Raw genomic sequence first — 19,462 nt, forward strand, 5'->3', positions numbered from 1 at the left:
CTCACTGTAACCTCAAACTCTTGGGTTCAAGCAATCTTCCCACCTCAGCCTCCTGAGTAGTTAGGACTAAATGTGCATGCTACCACATCCAGCTAAAAAAAAAAATTATTTTTTTGAGACTGGGTCTCGCTCTGTCACCCAGGCTAGAGTGCAGTGGCACGATCACAGCTCACAGTAGCCTCGTCCTCCCTGGGCTCAGGTATCTGCCCACCTTAGCCTCCTGAGTAGTTGGGACTACATGCATGTGCACCATGCCCGGCTTATTTTTTCTATTTTCTTTAGAGACAGGTCCCACTATGTTGCTCAGGCTGGTCTCGAACTTCTGGTCTCAAGTGATTCTCCTGTCTTGGCCTCCCAAAGTGCTGAGACTACAACCATGAACCACTGCATGCAGCCCACTGTCATCTTTCATTTGAATTCATAAAATAGCTTGCTTTTCCTGCTATCCTACATACTATTCTTAACCAGAATAAACTTACAAAGTTAAGGAGGAGCACATCATTTCTCTGCTTAAAACCCTCTGAAAGATTCCCATCTCACTTAGGATCAAAGTCAATGTCTTCATGATGACCTATAAAAACCCTCATTCGGTGTTTGTTATCCTCTCTGACTTTACTCCCCATCCCCTACCGCCTCTGTTCCATCCACTCCAGTTTCCCTGCTGTTCTTTCACATGTCAGGCATGTTCTTGACATGGCTGGACATATATATGTTGTTTTTTTCTGCTTAAAATACACTTTCCCCACGAGCCACATGGATTATTACTTTGCTCTGAAAGGTAATGATAAAAGGTGACCTCTAAACAAAGCTTTCACCTTTGTGAAGTCTTCTTCAACCACCCTATAAAAAACTGAACTCCACTCATGCCCCGTACTACACAGCCCCTTTTCCTGCTTTACATGTCACTCCCATAGCACTTATTCCTATCTGATATACTTCTCGTATGTCTTCTCTTCTCCCATCCCTTTTGGCATGTAAGCTCCTAGAAGGCTAAGATTTTGTCCGTTTTGCCATATCCACAGTAGGTAGTGTCTTGTATACAACAGGTATTTGATCAATATTTACCAAACATACACATGAGACTGCCTACACCACATTAAAATCAAACACTGCTTAGACCTTAGCACCATAGGCCTTCTGTCAAACTGACTCCCACTAACCTCCTTTACAGTATTATCCTTGACTCCTTTTCTAAACATTAAACCAACTACTCAGCTCTGCTCTGAAAGCACTATCCCAGGAGTGGCAAAGTCAAATGCTTTCACGGATCAGAGAGGTAACATAAGTGAGTTAACTAGGCAGGGAATAAAACAACAGGCTGTGGAAACAGCAGAAAAGAATATCATTTATCTAAAAGAATTTAAATCCATTGCAACTAATTATAATAAAATAAAGTCAGTGTCATGATGTGGAAGCAGACCATCTAATAGGAACAGAGGTCAAGGAAACCTTTCCTAGTTTAGGGATAAGGAAAAGTTTCTAGAATATGTGGCATTTAAGTTGAAACTTCTGAGTAAGTAGAAGCAGGGACCAAATTATGGAGTGCTTATAAGCCAAATTTAAAAGTCTGAACTTAATTCAAAGATAATGGGAAGACATGGAAAGATTTTAAGCAGGAAAGCAACATGATCATATTTTCTAGAGAGTACTCTGCTTGCTGTGTAGTGAACAGATTAGAAGAGTACAACACTACAGGTGGGAAGATCAAGGATACTATGATTGTCCAGGCAATGGGTACAGACTGCTTAGATGAGGGTAGACCATGAGGAGGAAAGTGTATGGAGTCCAAAGACACATGAAATAAAAGCCACATAACTGGGAGAAGAGGGGGGCGGGGAGGGAGAGGGAGAGGGAGAGGGAGAGAGAGAGAGAGAGAGAGAGAGAGAACATTGGCAATGACCATCTTCTACTTTGATGCACATATAAATCCTACCCAAACACGAGCTCACATGCTACATCCAGCACAAAACCTTCACTTTTGCTCCTTCCAGGTAGAAAGTAAGATATTCCCTTTCCAATTCTCAAAGTATTTTACCTTTTATGGCACCAATTTCTGTCTCAAAGTTGCTTGAATGCAAGAACTGCCTTATTTGACTTTGGTTTTAATGGCCAAGCACATACACAGGGATTCACATATTTGCTGGTGGATTATAATTACACCCAGAGCCCAATTTGTGTGGCAGAAATGTCAGAACTCAAGAGGTAGAAAGCCTTCAGTCTTAGTTTTAGCATTTAGTGATGATTATGTCCTTGTCAGTCATTTAATTTCTACAGTCCTTGTGCCTCTCCATCAGCAAAGTCTACTTCTGAGTTGCTATAGGGATTAAGTGAGAAGTACCTTGTAAGTAACTATGCTTAAATGTTACTGTAGGATTATAAACTCTATCTGAGGGGCAGACTTGTACACAGCTCACAATCCCTTATCTGAAACCCCTGGGGCCAGTATGTATTTGGGGATTCAGATTTTTTTTTTTTTTTTTTTTGACACGGAGTTTCACTCTTATTGTCCAGGCTGGAGTACAATGGCGTGATCTCGGCTCACTGCAACCTCCGCCTTCCAGGTTCAACCGATTCTCCTGCCTCAGGCTCCCAAGTAGCTGGGATTACAGGTGCCCACCACAAAGCCCAACTAATTTTTTGTATTTTTAGTAGAGTCGGGGTTTCACCATGTTGGCCACGTTGGTCTAGAACTCCTGACCTGCCTCAACCTCCCAAAGTGCAGGGATTACAGGTGTGAGCCACCGCGCCTGGCCTGGGGATTCAGATTTTAGAATATTAATGCCAATGATTAATATCCAAGTCGGACTTGCTGACAAATTCTTACAAACGGGAAATAATGGATTTTGAACCTACATAGGTATTCAGATATTTATAAAAATCAGGTACTTAAAACTCAAAAAAATCCTAACTTAGAACACCCTCTTTATTATTGCAGACAATACGGTGACATAATGAGATAACATGCTTTCTACAGTACTTTACCACACTGCATGCAAGTTTCAGGGAAGAGAGAGGCAAAATGGTTCTGACTTATATAAGGGTAATTTTCATAAAGGGTAGAGGGCAAAAAACCCTGTTAAACCAAGTTCCTTAACGGTTACTAGACTAAGAGGTGAAATAAGTTCCTAATTTAAATATTTTTTTTTTTTTTTTTTTGAGACGGAGTCTTGCTCTGTCGCCCGGGCTGGAGTGCAGTGGCCGGATCTCAGCTCACTGCAAGCTCCGCCTCCCGGGTTTACGCCATTCTCCTGCCTCAGCCTCCTGAGTAGCTGGGACTACAGGCGCCTGCCACCTCGCCCGGCTAGTTTTTTGTATTTTTTAGTAGAGACGGGGTTTCACCGTGTTAGCCAGGATGGTCTCGATCTCCTGACCTCGTGATCCGCCCGTCTCGGCCTCCCAAAGTGCTGGGATTACAGGCTTGAGCCACCGCGCCCGGCCCCTAATTTAATTATTAAAAAAAAAAAAATCAACATAGAATAAGAAACTTGCTACCCTCTAGGTTTGACATCATTAAAACTGTTGGCTAATCATCTTTCCTATCCTCACCATTCCCACATGTATGTATCACTAAATGGAACTAGACTTACTAAACCTATTTATCTTTTCCAATGTGCAGAATTGTCTTCTCAAGGAGATAGCACGCCCAATCTGATTTGTGGGGATCCTGTTAAAAGAGTTTCTGAATAGGTTGAACTGGATGTCTTCAAAGAACTTACACCAAGGAACTTCTTAAAGTAAGTGACATTCATACTTTAAATCCACTAAATCACTTTAGACTCTAAAGTGACATTCCCACTTCAGACTCTACATCCTCTTGAGTGGGCAAGTTGAACCCTATCCCCCACAGTATGTACATTTTTAAAACTTTACTTATCACTATGCTTCATTTCAACAAATGGCTTATTGTGACTTTACATTAACCTTTCATCAATGAATTTTGTCATTATTGAATGGCATGTGACCGAACGATGAAAGTACACATTTTGTGTCTTTTCACAAAATATAGATAAAACAGATTAATTACATATAATGGTGACGCTATTAGAGCTCAAGTTTATAAAGTCACCATATACGAAGGTCAGGATCAGACTGATACATGAGGATGGAAACCAACATTTTCTATAAATCTGACTGACTTGCACAAAAAAGAAGCCCAAAACAAAATTACTGCCACTGATTAAATGCTCTTGAAATGGAAACATGAGCTTCATAACTTATCTTTATTCTCAGTGTAAACTGCAAAAGTTCTTACAATGACCCTGTCTTACAAATTTCATATCAAATTCTGTTTGGCTTTAAAAAAAACCTGGCATCTAGGAATCTAAGATAGGAGGCTAATATCCTATATGATTTAAATCTTGCCAACTAGATTTTTAGAAACAGGCTAACCTATATACCTCCTAGGTAAAACTAAATTCTAGAATTAGAAAAAAAATCATGCTTTGACAATTAATATTGGCATTTGCAGAGACTAAAACCAAACAAATTTAGGTTAAACAAAACACTATTTTCCTCAATACCAATATGCTATAGAGACAATAAATATTTAATTTTTGGGACACATTTTACCAGCCTAAATTAATTCACTCCGTTTACAAAAGTAAGTTTCTTACAATTATAAAAGACACATACTTGCTGTGACAGTGCAATAGTAAGTCAATGATGAATGTCTGCCAAGCCTTTTCTTTACTAAGAGCATCTAAGGCTGTTGGAATCAAGGCAAAACATAAGGTCATCACTTCCAATGCTTCACAGCAAACCTGTTCGTCTTCCAAGTCCGGCTCATTGCCTGCATTGGTCTGTAAAATTATAATCAAGAACAAATTACCCAAAGAGGTTAAGAAAAATCTTATACGACTTCTATTTAGTGCTTAAAACTCACCTACTCACTTAAACCACCTGGCCTCAGCCTCTCCAAGGCTGCATGTAACTCTTGAGGCCCCTTTAGAATAGTCCGGAAATGACTATAATAGAAAATAAAGTCTAATTCCATTATTTTCCTATGTCTCAAGGAGGGTTGGAGGAGCACACTACCTATTTTTTTTTTGAGACTTTCTGAGTTGTTTACTTCTGAACCAACAACCAATCCTCTCTCAAGAACCACAATAGCACTTAGGTACTTTTGACTAGTTCCATTATGTTGCTTGCCTATTGTGCCATTTTATTCAAAATCAATTGTTTTTGACTATTCAGGAAGGGTATCAAAGACTTACAACCTAAAATATGCTTGGGGAGGTGCCTAATGAATTCTAATCTGACTTCATTAATCCAAAAGTAGTAACTATAGTACATGCCTGAAACAGAGTAAGTATTCAGTTAATATACTGAATGAATACCTAGGGCTGTGCCAGACAAATACTATGGAACATCAACATATATCCTAGGCGAATCAGGGTTATGTTGGCCATGTAAAGGAAGCTCTACCAAGCCAGGGAAGTTCCTGTAACTCAATTTTTCCTTCTAAATATGTAGCATCAGGAGCAGGTATACATGATAAATGAAAAAGCCAACCACATTTTCTCTTCTGTAGATAATTTGCTTAATCTAATAGAAGGTCAGGAATGATACCTAATTGGTTAACAGTCTTATTTTTGACTGCTTCAAGAGAATAAATAAAAAAAAAAAAACACTTAAATGCCATACCATAACTGACAAACCAAAATTTACGCAGGACAGAAAGATGATAAAAGAAAAAGGAAAACGGGATAAAGCAAATTTAGTATGAGATAATTATATCTGACCCCCACAAGAAGCAGAAAAAGGCAATTTCATTTAAAAAGCAGCCCCAGAGCAGGATTCTTAAGTACTTCATTTTCTTTTTTTTTTTTTTTGAGACGGAGTCTCGCTGTGCCGCCCAGGCTGGAGTGCAGTGGCCGGATCTCAGCTCACTGCAAGCTCCGCCTCCCGGGTTCACACCATTCTCCTGCCTCAGCCTCCCGAGTAGCTGGGACTACAGGCGCCCGCCACCTCGCCCGGCTAGTTTTCTGTATTTTCTAGTAGAGGCGGGGTTTCACCGTGTCGGCCAGGATGGTCTCGATCTCCTGACCTCGTGATCCGCCCGTCTCGGCCTCCCAAAGTGCTGGGATTACAGGCTTGAGCCACCGCGCCCGGCCAAGTACTTCATTTTCAAAGTAAAATTTTACCATATTCTCAATATAGCTACCAGTTAATTTTCAACCATTAAGATGCAAGTGATTGAATTTTTAAAAATAGCAAACCTAATAAAAATCAAACCACATGCACAATTAAGAAACATTTGCTTACAAGGAATACAGTTCTGTGATAATTCTTACCTTCTCATAAATTTTAGTGATTTCTTCATTTGGGCTAAATACTAGCTGTAGCGACCCACATCCTGATGCCCAGATAATTTTTTGTATAGCTCTAATTACACAAATATCAGGCATATATCTTGAAGCCTGCAAGATAATGAGTAAATAGAACTGTTGATAGAATGAGAGTGAAATTATGTTTAGAAAAACAAAAGTGTTTCACCTTGTAAAGGAAACAGGAATTACTGTGTAGTATCATTGTCTTTTAAATTCCCAAGTTGCCTCTGTCTTTAAAAAAAAAAAAAAGAAAAAAAGAAAACAAAAAAGGTTTGGGGGGAGCCCTCTGGCTCTGTCACCCAGTCTAGAGTACAGTGGTGTGATCACAGCTCACTACAAACTTGAACTCCTGGGCTCAAGAGATCCTCCTACCTCAGGCTCCCAAGTAGGTGGAACTCCAGGCATCTGTCACTACACCTGGCTTATTCCCCACCTCCAGCCTTTAAACAGCAATACAGCAAAGTATGCTTCCCAAGTTATCTAGCTCTTTACTATTATATTTTAATACTACAAAGATGACAATCTTTCCACTTGTAGTTTCTTATCCAAGAAAAATGAAAACTTATGTCTATACAAACACTTGTACACAATGTTCACATCAGCTTTATTCACAGCCAAGAAGGGAAAACGATCCAACTCTCCTTCACCAAGTAATATGGATAAACAAAATGTGGAATATTCATATGGGTACTAGTTAGCAATAAAAAGGAATGAACTACTGATCCACACAACATAGGTAATTCTCAGTCATTATTCTTAGTGAAAGAAGCCCAACACAAAAGAACACATACTATAATCCATCTATATAAAACTCTAGAAGACAAAAAACACTCTCTAGGGACAAAAAGAGCAGTGGTTACCTGGGGAAAGAATAAACTGCAAAAGGGCATAAAGAGTGATGAAAATACTCGGTTTTGACCGCAGCAGTATTTTCACACATATATGCCAAAATTCACTGAATCTGGGCCGGGCATGGTGGCTCATGCCTGCAATCCCAGCACTCTGGGAGGCTGAGACAGGCGGATCACCTGAGGTCAGGAGTTCAAGACCAGCCTGGCCAACATCGTGAAACCCCCATCTCTACTAAAAATACAAAAATAGCTGGGCATGGTCGGGGGGGCACCTGTAATCCCAGCTACTCTGGAGGCTGAGGTTGCAGTGAGCCAAGATGGCACCACTGTACTCCAGCCTGGGCAACAGAGTGAGACTCTGTCTCAAAAAAAAAAAAAAAAAAAAAAAAAATCACCCAATCTGTACACTTTAAAAGGATGCTGTTTATTATACATATAGTTGATTAAAAATAGAAAGTACTAATATTAATAGTAGACAAAACTGATACTAAGGGAACATTATCTAAAGGATGAGACAGTGATTAAAATAAGTGGGCCTAGGAAAGTTAAAATTGTGACAGAAGTCTTGATAAAACTAACCTCATCAGATATCTGCTGAGCAAGACGAACTGACACATTTCTAAGCATGCACTCGGATGATGGATTAGGAATGCTCTGAAGGGCACTTTGTAGCACCACTGCTTGATCATGGGTAACTTGGTTGATCTGAAAAAAGTTAACCATTTTATTTGGAGTAAATAATTTGTACATAACCAGACCTAACCATTTGCTCTTCATTCATCACCCACTCCCTCAGAACGACTGCCTTGCATATACACATTATAGAACCTGTGGCAACCTACACGAAAAGCACTGCCAACAAAGTGGGCTTCCTCTCTTTCTTGCGCACTGTAGTGGCATGTGTCTGCAAATCCTCATTCTAGAGCAATCAACTCGTGTCTCTAAATCTGGGCTCAGCTTAACTTGCAGGGGATAATGATAACTAAATAGCCTGGTTCCTTCTAGAGACTCAGTAAAGTATTGTATGTCTTTTATGTACATGCCTTGGGTAGACACTGCTTGTATTCCCCATTATTATCACGTTTTGCTTTGAAAAAAAGAAAAATTAAGGAATACTGAAAAAGCAGTAAGAGGACTAATGTACAAAAGGTACCCTAGTTTTTACTTAACAGTATAATCAAGTTGTTAAATCAGTGACAGATTAATTTCATTAAGTAATTGTTAGCGAGGTAATTCTAACTGCCTTCAAGTTGCAACTCCCCTCCTATGTATATACTGTAAATATTTCTACAATATTATTTTAAGATATTTCTATATTACTAATTTTGCACTGGGCTCCCTACTGTGAGCTCATTGAGATTAGAGGTTATTATGTACCTCTGTATCCATAGTGGCACATACTCTGAATAAATATTGAAGAAAGGTGAAAGTGGATACATGTAATTGTTTTCTGCGTACTTCATTGAGCATCTGTGTCAGGGATCATGACAAAAATCTGTTTTTATCCTAACAAGAAGCTGCCTTTTTACTTACCTAATAAAAACTACTTTAAAAAAAAAAAAAATCCTAACAAAGATGGGACCTGTGATACAAAACAATATAAAATTTGAGCCATTTTTTTTACAGAAAATTCATAACACACACCAAAGTGTTCAAAGTAGTATAATTAACTCCCATGTACATATTATTTAGCTTCAGGAATTATCACCAGTGGACCAAACTGTTTAATCTATCTTCCCTTGCTTTCCATCACTTCTCCACCCCAGGATTGTTTTTAAGCAAATCCTGGATATCATATAATTTCACCTGGAAGTATCTCAGCAATCACTTCAAAAATATAGGGGGCTCTTCCTTTTAAACATAACCACAATACTATCACAGCTAAAACAACTATATGTGATATTACCATAATTATCAACATTCTGATCTCCCCAATTGAAACCTAAGCCATTTCTAAAGAAGAAAATCTTTATCCCTGAAGTTTTTACCTTCTATCAGTAACTTAGTAAAACAATCATTTATGATGTTTATGAAATTTTACTTAGAATTAAAAGCATAGTTTGATCTCTTATAAATAAGTATCAAATTCCGGTATGTCTTGAGAATTTTTTGTGACATAGATCAAGAATGCCACCAAGGCAGACACAGAGTCAGAATAAGCTCAGAACTTGGGTTTAAGCCCAAGGTGGGAAGGGAAACAAGCAACTAGATAAACCAATTACATCTCTTATTACAATCTGTGTCTTTATATATCTGCCAGGCACAAGTTAATAAGAGATTCACATGGAGTTTTTGTTAGGTTTAAAATAATTGAAAGTCAAGAGAGATTTAAGTGGGCAGGGAGAAACTACCCTCATATTATTAGCAGTCAGCGAAAAGTATTTGCACTTTTAATACAAACATCATAAAGAAAACCTCTGAAATAAGGTACTTTGAACACTGAGTCAATCTTGAACTCTACATTTAAAACACTAATTAGTTTTACTTTAAAAACTGCTATCTACTATTATAAAAAGATTTTTTAAAAGTCTGTATTACCGGTGTCATGGGATTCACACCTTCTACACCTGGCTGACAAGCTTCTGCCACAGCTCGAACGTGACCATAGCCAATGGCAGTTAGCAAAAGCTTGGCTATTTTAAGAGCATTGAGGTAGGCACCCCTTCGAGTTTCCATATCTGCATTTGGTAGGAAGTTATTTCTGGTTAGCATACTCAGTACAAGGGGTAGGCCACCACTTTTCAAGAAGTGAAACTGAAAATCAGAGGAATCATCAGCCAGAGGTGCACCAGCAGGCATTAACAAGGCATAGACTACCTGGAAAAATAGAGAAGAGGGGGAGAGGGCTGTATTAAAAGATTAAAAACAAACAAACAAACAAACTTCTATTTGTACTATTGTCACTGCCAAGAAATTCTTGACCATCTATTATTTATTTCAAATTAATATTTCATTTCAAAACTATTTCATTACAATTTTACCCAAATCATTCACCTTACCATATGAAAGGTCAAATTTAAAGAACACAGAATAAATTAAAACAAAACAACAACAACAAAAAAACCAACCTCTGTTAGATATAGCACTTGTGAGGCTGAAGGACCAAAGAAAAGCGAGTCAAGAGATGGACTAAGGCTGCTTTCCCCAAGTTTGGCATGGTCTAAACAAATAGCTCTTAATTTTTCTATCGTTGTGCTATCTGGAGGAAAAAAAGAGAAAGCGTGAAAACGTAATTCATGTGTTCATACATATTTAACTTTTGATATCTCAAAGACCATATTAATATGGAATAACAATCCACTCAGTTGGGCTACAGGCTCAAACTTCCTAAGACATGACAAGACCTGGAATGATTAAAAAAAAAAACAAAAAAAACCCAAAAAAAAAACAAACCAGGGCTCTTTAATCAGTTACTCTCAACACAAACCATCTGCTACTCAGGGACCTCAAATCAAGATACCCTCCGCTCAGCCACTGGAGATGGAAAAAAATACATTTCAAAAGGAAGTAGTTCTGACTGAAAATAACAAGAAAAAAAATTATAAACTCTTCCCTCCAACCTCTTTATTGTTTGCTCCCTGACAATATAACTGGCTTACTTCACTGAAAGAAATGTAGTGGTACCCAAGAAAATGAACCCTAAAGAGTAAACACTAAAAAAGGATAAGTGCCTATGTTCATTCACCTCAAAATAAGCAGAGCTTTTGTCCTTTTGTCATAATATTAAAACATAATTTTTTTTTTTTTTGAGATGGAGTCTTGCTTTGTCACCCAGGTTGGAGTGCAGTGGCACCATCTCAGCTCACTGCAAGCTCCGCCTCCCGGGTTCACACCATTCTTCTACCTCAGCCTCCCAAGTAGCTGGGACTACAGGCGCCCGCCACCACGCCTGGCTACTTTTTTGTATTTTTAGTAGCGACGGGGTTTCACAGTGTTAGCCAGGATGGTCTCAATCTCCTGACCTCGTGATCCGCCCGCCTTGGCCTCCCAAAGTGCTGGGATTACAGGCGTGAGCCACTGCTCCCGGCCAAAACATAAATGTATTTTAAATTACAGTGAAAAGACACAGTGGGGGAAAAGTAAGATAATCCCAAAATACAATTAAGCATTAGCTACCAAATACTCCAATTTTATTAACAACCAACCTTGGAAAGCATTTTGATGATCTAAGGTAATTGCCCTATGATTTAAAAAAAAAAAAAAAACTTGATAAATAATAATTTTTTTTTTTTTTTTTTAAAGTAAAAGCCTCTTTTAAAGAAAAGAAAAATAGGGCTGGGCGCGGTGGCTCACACCTATAATCCCAGCACTTTGGGAGGCCGAGGCAAGCAGATCACCTGAGATCAGGGGTTCGAGGCCAGTCTGACCAACATGATGAAACCCCATCTCTATTAAAAATACAAAAATCAGCCAGGCATGGTGACGTCCATCTGTAATCCCAGCTACTCGGGAGGCTGAGGCAGGAGAATCACTTGAATCCAGGAGGCAGAGGCTGCAGTAAGTAGAGACTGTGTCACTGCACTGCAGCCTGGGCGATAGTGCGAGACTCCATATTAAAAAAAAAAAAAAAAAAAAAGGCCAGGTGTGGTGGTATGCACCTGCAGTCCTAGCTACTCCTAGGCAGGAGCCTCACTCGAGGCCAGGAGTTTGAGGTTACAATGAGCTAGGATCATGCCACTGCACTCTAGCCTGGGACACAGAGTAAGGCCCTCTCTCTTTAAAAAAAAAAAAAAAAAAAAAAAGAAAGAAATGAGAAATGGCATTTAAGCTATGTGTCCCAAGTGAATTAACAATCTCTCTGTGCTTCAGTTTCTCCATCTTTAAAATACAGATAAAATTAATAATTTCTTTATAGGTATGTTGTGTGGTTTGAGTTTATCAGTGCTAAGAGCTTACAACAGACTTTTACAAAAGATTGTATTACATATAGAGAGTACTGCAACAGTTTTAAGTTTAACAGCAAATCACAACATGGGCACTTGGCTTCAGGCAAAGATTCAGAATGAAGAGAAGTGTAACATTTGGGTGATCATTTAGTATTTGTGCACTCTTGGATGTGTTTTAAATGGAGGGGAAAGATAGAATCATTAGCTTTTTTCCTAGTCATTAACTATACCTTACAGGGATGTTGTGCGGTTTAAATTGAGTTTATCAGTGCTAAGAGCTTACAACAGACTTTTACAAAAGATTGTATTACCAAGTTTTAGACACATAAACTCTTGAATAAGAAAGGAAGTAGGAGTTCTAAGAAAAGGAAGTGACAGAAAGTGGGTTAATGTTTATTGAATACCAAGTGCCAGTCACTAGGCTAGGGGTTTTCCATACATTGTTTCATCTAATCCCTGCAATTACACAAAAAGGTATTACTATCCCAGTTCTAAGGATAAGGAAGCTCTAATAAACTATGAAACTTATGTTTAACACCATAGAGTAGCAATTACAAGCAGGATTGGAACTCAAGCCCATTTGAGTCCAAAGCCTATGATTTTCTGCTGCAATACAACCATTACCAGCTTTTTCAAAAGCTGGCTGTTTCAAATTTAGGTACTCTAGTTTGATTATATAAAATATGAAAAAAGCACCCACTTCAAGTTTCTTGCCTTAACTGTCTGACAAGGGCTCATGCTCGCCATCTGGTGGCATTAAGCGCCAATCACAAGATCAAGGATTCAGTGGTGGGTTTGTGTTTTTACAGTATGTTGTGAAGGTTGAATCTGCAGTAAAGCAATGCAAGGACTATTACTGAAATACTAGCAAATGAAACTATGTAAATTCTAAACGATGTAACAGACAAGAATGCAATATATCTTTTGAGAGAAGCGTTAGCTAAGAATCTCATGTGAAATGCTTCTGTCCCATAATAATTGTAAAGCAAGATGAGAAGCCCAGCAAAGTGTTTAATTTAGAAAATGGAGGTAATAAAAGCAAAAGACAGCTTTAAAAATTATGTGTCAACTAAATATGGTGTACTGAACTATATTTATCAGTACTTCATCCCCAAACCCCACTAAAATGAGAATTAATGAATATAAAAATACGTAAACTCAAAAGAACATAAAAACAGAAGAGGAAGCAACACATTAAACTGCTGTCAACTAATTACTGAAGGTGCAGTGAAGATGAAGATAGATAGTTGGTTTAGCTGAATCAAGAAGTGCTTGTTGTGAAGGCAAGGAGAAGAGGGTGCCTATAAATTAGTGCCCTACTAAATCTGAGAAAAGCTAAGATATGAAAACAACAAACATTTGGGAAGGCACAGATGATTCAAAGGCCTAAAGACAGAGGCTGAAGACTGATTAAGAAGCCTTTCCAACTCCCTCAGGTTTAGGAAGTTGGGGAAACAGATTTCTCACTGCTGTAGAGATACAAATATGGAACGGAAGACGACTAGGAAGCTGGACTGGTACAAGCGTGAACCTGTGTTAGTTAACTGCAGGATATAAAAATCAATACACAAAACTCAGTAGTGTTTCCATTTGCCAACAGCAAACTATCTGAAAGAGAAATCAAGAAAGAAATCTCACTTACAATAGCTGCAAAAATACAAGATACCTAGGAATAAATTTAAGCAAGGAGGAGAAAGATCACTACAAAAAAACTGATGAAAGACAGAAAACAGGACACAAATAAATGGAAAACTATTCCATGTTCGTGGATTGGAAGAACAAATATTGTTAAAATGTCCATATTACCCAAAGCAATCTACAGATTGAATGCAATCTCTATTAAAATACCAATTACATTGTTCACAGAAATAGATAAAACATCCTTTGAGCTGAATCTGCAAGGTAAAACAAAAAAATACAAAAAAAACTCCTAAAATTCATATAGAACTACAAAAGACTCCAAATAGCTGAAGCAATCTTGAGTAAAAAGAACAAAGCTGAAAGCATCACACCACTTGACTTCAAAATTCACTACAGAGCAATAGTAACCAAAATAGCATGGTATTGACACAAAAATAGACACAGATCAATTGAACAGAATGGAAAACCCAGAAATAAATCCACATAATCAGAAACAACTGATTTTCAACAAAGGTGCCAAGAACACACATTGGGGAAAAAGGCAATCTCTTGAATAAAAATGGTGTTGCGAAAACTGAATATACATATGCAGAAAAATGAAACTAGACTCCTATTATTCATCATATGTAAAAATAAACTCAAAAGGGGTTAAAAACTTAAATGTAAGACCTGAAACTATAAAACCACTAGAAGAAAACACAAGGGAAATGTTTCATGTCATTAGTGCAGGCAAGGACTTTTTGGCTAAGACTTCAAAAGCACAGGCAACAAACACAAAAACAGACAAACGAAATTACATTAAACTAAAAAGCTTCTACCCAACAAAGGAAATAATCAAGACCACAAAAAGACAAATCTACAGAATGGGAGAAAATATCTGCAAACTATGCATCTGACAAGGGGTTAATATCCAGAATATATAAGGAACTCAAAAGCAAAAAAGCAAAAAATCTGATTTTTAAAATGGGCAAAAGACTTGAATAGATATTTCTCTAAAGAAGACATCCAAATGGCCAACATGTACACGAAAGCACACTCAACATAACTAAATCATTAAGGAAATGCAAATCCAAACCACAATGAGATATCACCTTACCACAATTAGAATGAAATAAGGATGACTTGGCCGAGTGCTGTGGTTCATGCCTGTAATCCTAGCACTTTGGGAGGCCGAGGCGAGTAGATCACCTGAGGTCAAGCGTTTGAGACCAGCCTGGCCAACAACTTGCTCTCCAAATGTTAGAAAAAAAAAATCACAGAATGCCATAACTACGGCAAACTGTTAATTACTGAATTTGGGAGCTATCTGTATTCTTTGTAAACAGTTTGAAGCTAGTTTTGTTTTAAAAAAAAACAAAAAACAAAAAACTCAAGGACAGTAAAAGATGATGCTGGAAAAAGAAGAAAACATAATATCCATCAGTAATAGCCTAGAGAGAAATAATTACAGTCTGTTATGCTATAGCACATGTTTCTATAACCCCAATTAGCTCACAATCAATTGGCAAATATAATGATGTCAGTATAATGCAGAAGGTGAGTTTGTTCATACGTGATTTCTCCCAGGCAACAGTAGCCAGAACAGCAGAACTGTTAATCTTCAACAACAACAAAAAAATGAGCAAAGCAAAAAGCCCCCTCAGCTTGGCAGATGTGTAGGCAGAAGCCTATTTCTTTTTAAAGGAAAATTTAAAGTGAATACTTGCATCAAGGGCTCATCTTGTGAGATACAATCCTAAACTAGACTTTCATGGACCTTGGCAAGTTTTACTCCCACCATGCCTATCTTAACAGTAGCCCATCTATCTCAGAGCTCCACTCTTTTGCACTGTATCTCAGCAATGTCAAGTCAGCATTTCCTCTGTATTGGTTTTGTCTTTTTACTATCTCCTGAGGAAGCCTTCAGCCACACTGAAGTACCTGCCTGGGCTGTCCAAGTTATCTCTGAGGATACTAATTATCATTTTATGAGTGCTCTAATTAAACTATGTACAAGTTTTTTTTTTTTTTTTTTTTTGAGACGGAGTCTCGCTCTGTCACCCAGGCTGGAGTGCAGTGGCCGGATCTCAGCTCACTGCAAGCTCCGCCTCCCGGGTTCACGCCATTCTCCTGCCTCAGCCTCCCGAGTAGCTGGGACTACAGGCGCCGCCACCTCGCCCGGCTAGTTTTTTGTATTTTTTAGTAGAGACGGGGTTTCACCGTGTTAGCCAGGATGGTCTCGATCTCCTGACCTCGTGATCCGCCCGTCTCGGCCTCCCAAAGTGCTGGGATTACAGGCTTGAGCCACCGCGCCCGGCCAAACTATGTACAAGTTTTAAAGGTAGTCCTATGTTGGGAATTACAGATCATGGAGGAGGAGGGAGCCCAACGAGGGGTAGAGCTCAGCATAAAGAATCAACTCAAGCAGAGTGAGGAGTGTCCCTAGGGTGGAGACCCAACATTCAGAGACAGAGTCCTTCGGCATTCAAAGAAAGGGTGAGGGGTGCTAGAGATAACTGATTAAATAGGAAAATAAGTGAGAGGCTAACGGAAGCCAGGTGTTTCACTGTCAGAAAAGAGAGTTTGGTCAGGCGCGGTGGCTCAGGCCTGTAATCCCAGCTACTGGGAAGCTGAGGCAGGAGAATCCCTTGAACCCGGGAGGCAGAGGTTGCAGTGAGTCGAGATCGTGCCACTGCACTCCAGCCTGGGTGACAGAGCGAGACTCCGTCTCAAAAAAAAAAAAAAAAAATTACAAATATGGAAAGGGAGAAAACTAGAATGAAACTGATAGGCTGGAATGGGAAGAAGTCGTGTGACCCCATGGTTTTGTAAAAACATACACACATATATACATTCGTGTGTGTGTACATATAGTAACAGACTTAAATGTGGATACACATACATACATTCCTTAGTTCTAACTGCTTAGAGAGCCAGGGAGCAACAATACATCAATAGCAATGAGTGCAATAAACGTCCAGATCTTGGTTTCTAAATACCATTCTCCAGGAAAATAAACCAAGCAGGCCTCCTTGGAGAAACAGCCAATTCCAGGACTGGGGCAGAGAGGGCAGAAGATGTTAATCTGGAACTTTTTTCTTTTTTTTGGAGACACGTCTTGTTCTGTTGCCCAGGCTGGAATACAGTGGCATGATCATATAGCTCAATGCAGTCTCCATCTCCCAGGCTCAAGTGATCCTCCCACCTCAGCCTCTCAAGTAGCTGGGACTACAGGTACCCATCACCACACCTGGCTAATTTTTTATCCTCCTGCCTCACCCTCCCAAAGTGTTAGGATTATAGGCATGAGCCACTGCACCTGACCTAATCTGAAACATCTTGAGCCAAAAAGCATACAACTGCTGAAAGAATAATGGGAACATATTAAAGTAACACAGAACAGCCTGAAAGGACTCCCACTGGCCAAACTAGAGATCATTTCAGCATCAAGATAAATGATAGTAACAGATTATAACTCCTTGACCATTATTTCATACAGATATAAACGAATGAATAAAAAGCCTGATGAGGAACAGTATAAATATTTTCAAAGTACCTCTGCACAAAATACTTTTTTTTTTTTTTTCAGACGGAATCTCGCTGTCGCCCAGGCTGGAGTACAGTGGCATGATCTCGGCTCACTGCAACCTCCGCCTCCCAGGTCCAAGCGATTCTCCAGCCTCAGCCTCCCGAGTAGCTGGGATTACAGGTGCACGCTAACGTGCCTGGCTAATTTTTGTATTTTTAGTAGAGACGGGGTTTCGCCACGTTGGCCAGGCTGGTCTCAAACTCCTGGCCTCAAGCAATCTGCCCACCTCAGCCTCCCAAAGTGCTGGAATTATAGGCATGAGTCACCGCGCCTGGCCCAAAATACTTTCAAAGGGAAGGGCAATTTTACAGTGGGGAAGCAAGGAAAAAACTCAAGTGATCACAGTGATCATCGTCAGTAATGGGAAAAACTGAAATTACATACTATCTGACCAGATGCATTGAGATAAACAGAACATCGCTTCTGTGGTATTTCTGCCAAAGATGCATAACCTGAATCTAATCATGATAAAACAAATCTAAACTGAAGGACATTCTATAATTAACTGGCCTGTAATCCTTAAGAGTCAAGGTCATGAAGGTCAAAAACAGTATGAGGAACTGTTTCAGAAGGAAACTAAAGAGATATATTAACTAAATGCAATACAGTTATTCCCTGGTATCCATGGGGGGTGTGGGGGGGTGCGGGGTTGGTTCCAGGATCCACCCTCCCAATACCAAAATCCAGGGATGCTCAAATACCTTATATAAAATGATGTAGAATTTGCATACAACCTATGCACATCTTCCCGTATAAATTAACTCCGGATTACAGTCACATGTTGCGTAAGATATGTTCTGAGAAATGCATCATTAAGCGATTTTATCACTATGTGAACATCATAGAATGTGTTTACAATAAATCTGGATGATACAGCCTACAACACATCTAGGTTATATATGGTATTGCCTATTGCTCCTGGGCTATAAACCCATACAAGCATGTTACTATACTGAATAGTGTAAGCAATTATAACACAATGGTAAGTATTTGTGTATTTAAACATAGAAAGGGTACAGTAAAAATACGGTATAATACCATTCTATAAAATTATAATAATTTTATAGAACCACCATTGTATATATGGTCTATCACTGACTAAGTGTCATTATCCGGTGTCTCACTGTACTTGTAGCACCTAATATAATGCCTACACATAGCTTCATTTGTGTAGATTCAACACAGTACTCAGCATGTGGCAAATTCAAGTTGTGCTTTTTGGAACTTTGAACAATGTTTTTTCCTCCAAACATTTTTGATCCACAGTTGGCTGAATCCATAGATCCAGAACCCATGGATATGGAGGGCTGACTATATTTGAGTTTGAACTATATCTTTTTGCTGTGAAGGAGATGACTGAAAACACTGAATAGGGTCTGCTAAGTAGACGGCAGTAATGAATCGACATTTCACTTCCTGGTACAGATGGCTGATTTTGCTTATACAGACAAATATCCTTGTTTGTAGGGAAAGTATTTGGTGGGCAATGGGATTACAAAAACCACTAAATTACTCTCAAATGTTCTTGAATTATACTTCTAATTTTTCTGTAAGACTGTAAATATTTCCAAAAAATACATTTAAAAAATTTTTAGGTTGTATAGGCTTGAACGATCTGCCCAAACTCTACTTTTTCCCCCAAAGCCCTACTATTTTTAGTGCATAATTTTGCCGAACATTAGGTTTTAAAGGAACACACATATATTATAACAGAAACACAAGAGTGTGTTAGTGAAAAATAAAATCCTGTGTATAGAAAAGGATCACTAGCAGAAAGGTCTTGAAATTTTAACACTAGAATATTTGGAAGGGAAAAGCCAACAAGAGAGCTGGAAAAGGTTAAAGAAGCTACCCCAAAGGTGGAATAAGATTAAAGAGAGAAGGGAAGAGAGAAAAGGTAAAATTAGATCTAGAAGATTCACCATCACACTTAGACATTTCAAAGACACACAAAACGCAAAATGCTGGTGAGAAAACTATCAAAGAACACAAATCTCTCTCAACTGAGGAAATCTCCAGGCCCACAGATGACGCACCACAAAAGAGACCTAACTCTAAGGCACATCATAATATTTCAAAATGTAAGGATAAAACCAAAACTTCCAGAAATGAAGGTCACATGCAAAGGAACAGAAACCAAGAGGACTTTGGTCTTCTCATCAGCAATGCCACCAGCTAGAAGGAATA

The 19,462-nt window shown here is 38.8% G+C and overlaps 1 protein-coding gene across 2 annotated transcripts in view; it reads right to left on the minus strand.

Annotated features, from left to right (window-relative positions):
• Nucleotides 1-19,462, minus strand: part of USP9X (ubiquitin specific peptidase 9 X-linked) — a 149,686-nt gene that overhangs the window by 41,498 nt on the left and 88,726 nt on the right. For both annotated transcript variants that reach the window (XM_025371684.1, XM_025371685.1), the window contains exons 22-26: nt 10,249-10,379; nt 9,719-9,997; nt 7,760-7,885; nt 6,294-6,419; nt 4,633-4,799 (exon numbers count right to left, since the gene is read on the minus strand). In XM_025371684.1, the coding sequence (XP_025227469.1) occupies nt 4,633-4,799; nt 6,294-6,419; nt 7,760-7,885; nt 9,719-9,997; nt 10,249-10,379 (829 nt within the window). The remainder of the gene's footprint in view (nt 1-4,632; nt 4,800-6,293; nt 6,420-7,759; nt 7,886-9,718; nt 9,998-10,248; nt 10,380-19,462) is intronic.

This window comes from Theropithecus gelada, chromosome X, assembly GCF_003255815.1.
Source record: "Theropithecus gelada isolate Dixy chromosome X, Tgel_1.0, whole genome shotgun sequence".
Classification (NCBI taxonomy): domain Eukaryota; kingdom Metazoa; phylum Chordata; class Mammalia; order Primates; family Cercopithecidae; genus Theropithecus; species Theropithecus gelada.